The sequence below is a fragment of the Plasmodium reichenowi genome, chromosome 7 (genome assembly GCF_001601855.1).
Source record: "Plasmodium reichenowi strain SY57 chromosome 7, whole genome shotgun sequence".
Lineage (NCBI taxonomy): Eukaryota > Apicomplexa > Aconoidasida > Haemosporida > Plasmodiidae > Plasmodium > Plasmodium reichenowi.
The window spans coordinates 383,060-385,222 of NC_033652.1; the positions used below are offsets into that span (position 1 = coordinate 383,060).

At 19.5% G+C, this 2,163-nt stretch overlaps 1 protein-coding gene across 1 annotated transcript in view; it reads left to right on the forward strand.

The window, feature by feature from the left end:
* PRSY57_0708400 (hypothetical protein) overlaps nucleotides 1-2,036 on the forward strand; it is a gene marked incomplete at both ends in the record, with an annotated part of 6,937 nt that extends 4,901 nt beyond the window's left edge. Inside the window, one exon of the mRNA XM_020114655.1 lies at nucleotides 1-2,036. Within this exon, the coding sequence (XP_019970612.1) occupies nucleotides 1-2,036 (2,036 nt within the window).
* Between the last annotated feature and the right edge of the window lie 127 nt (nucleotides 2,037-2,163).

Here is a 2,163-nt window from a genome sequence, read left to right on the forward strand (position 1 = left end):
AAAAAGAAGAAAATGAAAAATTAAAACTCGAAATTGATGAAGTAAAAAAAAATTACAACCAAATGAGTGTCAAATTAGAAAGTGAAAAAGAAGAAAATGAAAAATTAAAACTCGAAATTGATGAGGAAAAAAAATATAAGAACCAAATGAGTATCGAATTAGAGAATGAAAAAGAAGAAAATGAAAAATTAAAACTCGAAATTGATGAAGTAAAAAAAAATTACAACCAAATGAGTGTCGAATTAGAAAGTGAAAAAGAAGAAAATGAAAAATTAAAACTCGAAATTGATGAAGAAAAAAAAAATATTAACAAAGTAATATATGAGTTAGATGGTGAAAAAATAAAATATAATGATGTGTGCATAATTTTAGATAACGAAAAGAATAAAATGAAAGAACTAAATGAGAAATTAATAAATCAAGAAAAAGAATTAGAAAATATTAAAAAGAAATTAGAGGAAGAAACCTTGAATTTTAAAAAATATCGAGAAATAAATTACGAAGAAAAAAATGGATCTAATGATTATTCCATGGAAAACGGAAAAAATGTTGTAACAAGAAATAAAATTAAGAACGAAATGAATATTTTAGATATACTAGATAAGAATAAGAAAACAAAAAAAATAATATCAAAAAGTAATAATAATAATAATGATAATGATAATGATAATGATAATAATGATGATAATAATATGAAAGATGAAAAGTATAACAAATTATATTATTCATATGTAGAAATAGTCATAAAAAAAGAAGAATTAGAAAATGAATTTAATGAACAAATGAAATATTTTAACGACAAAGTTGATATATATGATAAAAAGGTTCAATATTTTAATAAAAAAATTACACATTATAAAAATGTTTGTAACATGTATATTAAAAACAATGGAAAAATAAGCACTTGTATAAAGAAAATAGAAGAGATCCTATATAGTATTGAAAAGGTTCATATTAAAGATAAAATTATTCTAGATGGGAAAATTTATAATATTAAAATTATAATAAAAGAAATTAATGAATGTATACATATGAAAATACAAGAAACAGAAGATACAGATGTATTATTATATGATGAAGTAATAAATGAAAAAAACATTTTATTGGAAAAAGTTTTAAATAATGAAAAAGATAAAAATATATATCATATAGAGAAAGATAAAAATATATATCATATAGAGAAAGATAGTGAATTAGAAAAATATATGAAAGAATTAAATTTTAAAAACATTAATGATCTTTTTACATTCCATTTAAGTATGTTAGATGAATTGTGTATAATAAAAAAATGTTACCAACAGGCAGTAGAAGATAATTCAATGAAAATTAAAGAATACGATAATAATATTCTAATTCTAAACAAACAAATTGAATTAGAGGAAAAAAAAAATTATATCAATGAAAAAAATTGTAAATCTTTATTATTAGAAGTGGACAATTTGAAATTTATCTTAAATGATTTATTATCATATGTTGATCATAAAGATGGAAAGAGAAATAAAAGACAAAGAAAAATGAGTATCAAAAATGAATTAAAATATATCAATATGGAAATTAAAAATATAGAAAATGAAGAACAAAATATGTTGATTAATTCAGAAATAGAAAACGATGGAAATCATAATGATGTGCCATGTGCTGTAATAAATGTGCATGAAAATGTTAGGAATAATCACAACAGAAAAATGGATAATAATTCAAATATACATGAAAATATTGAAACGAAAAAAACTTTAGAATTACACGACAGCATAGAAAAGATGAACACTTTTGAAAATAGTTTCGAAAGAAATAATACATTAAATGAAGAAAATAATTTAAGAAACGTACAATCTTTATATCCAAATTTTATTGAATATAAAGAAAATAGTTCTTTTAAAAGTAGTACATTAAAAAGTAATAACTTTTCAGAATTAGATATTTTATCAAACGAACTGAATAGTAACAGTACATCTAAAAGGAAATACTCCAGAAATAAAAATAAAAAAAGAGATTCAATTAGACAGTATGAGTTAAGGAGTAGAAGGAAAGAATAAAAAAAAAAAATAAAATAAATAAATAAATATATATATATATATATATATATATATTTATGCATGTTTTGTTTTATATATTTTTTTATTTTTCGTTCCTATATATATATATATATCTATTTTTATTTTA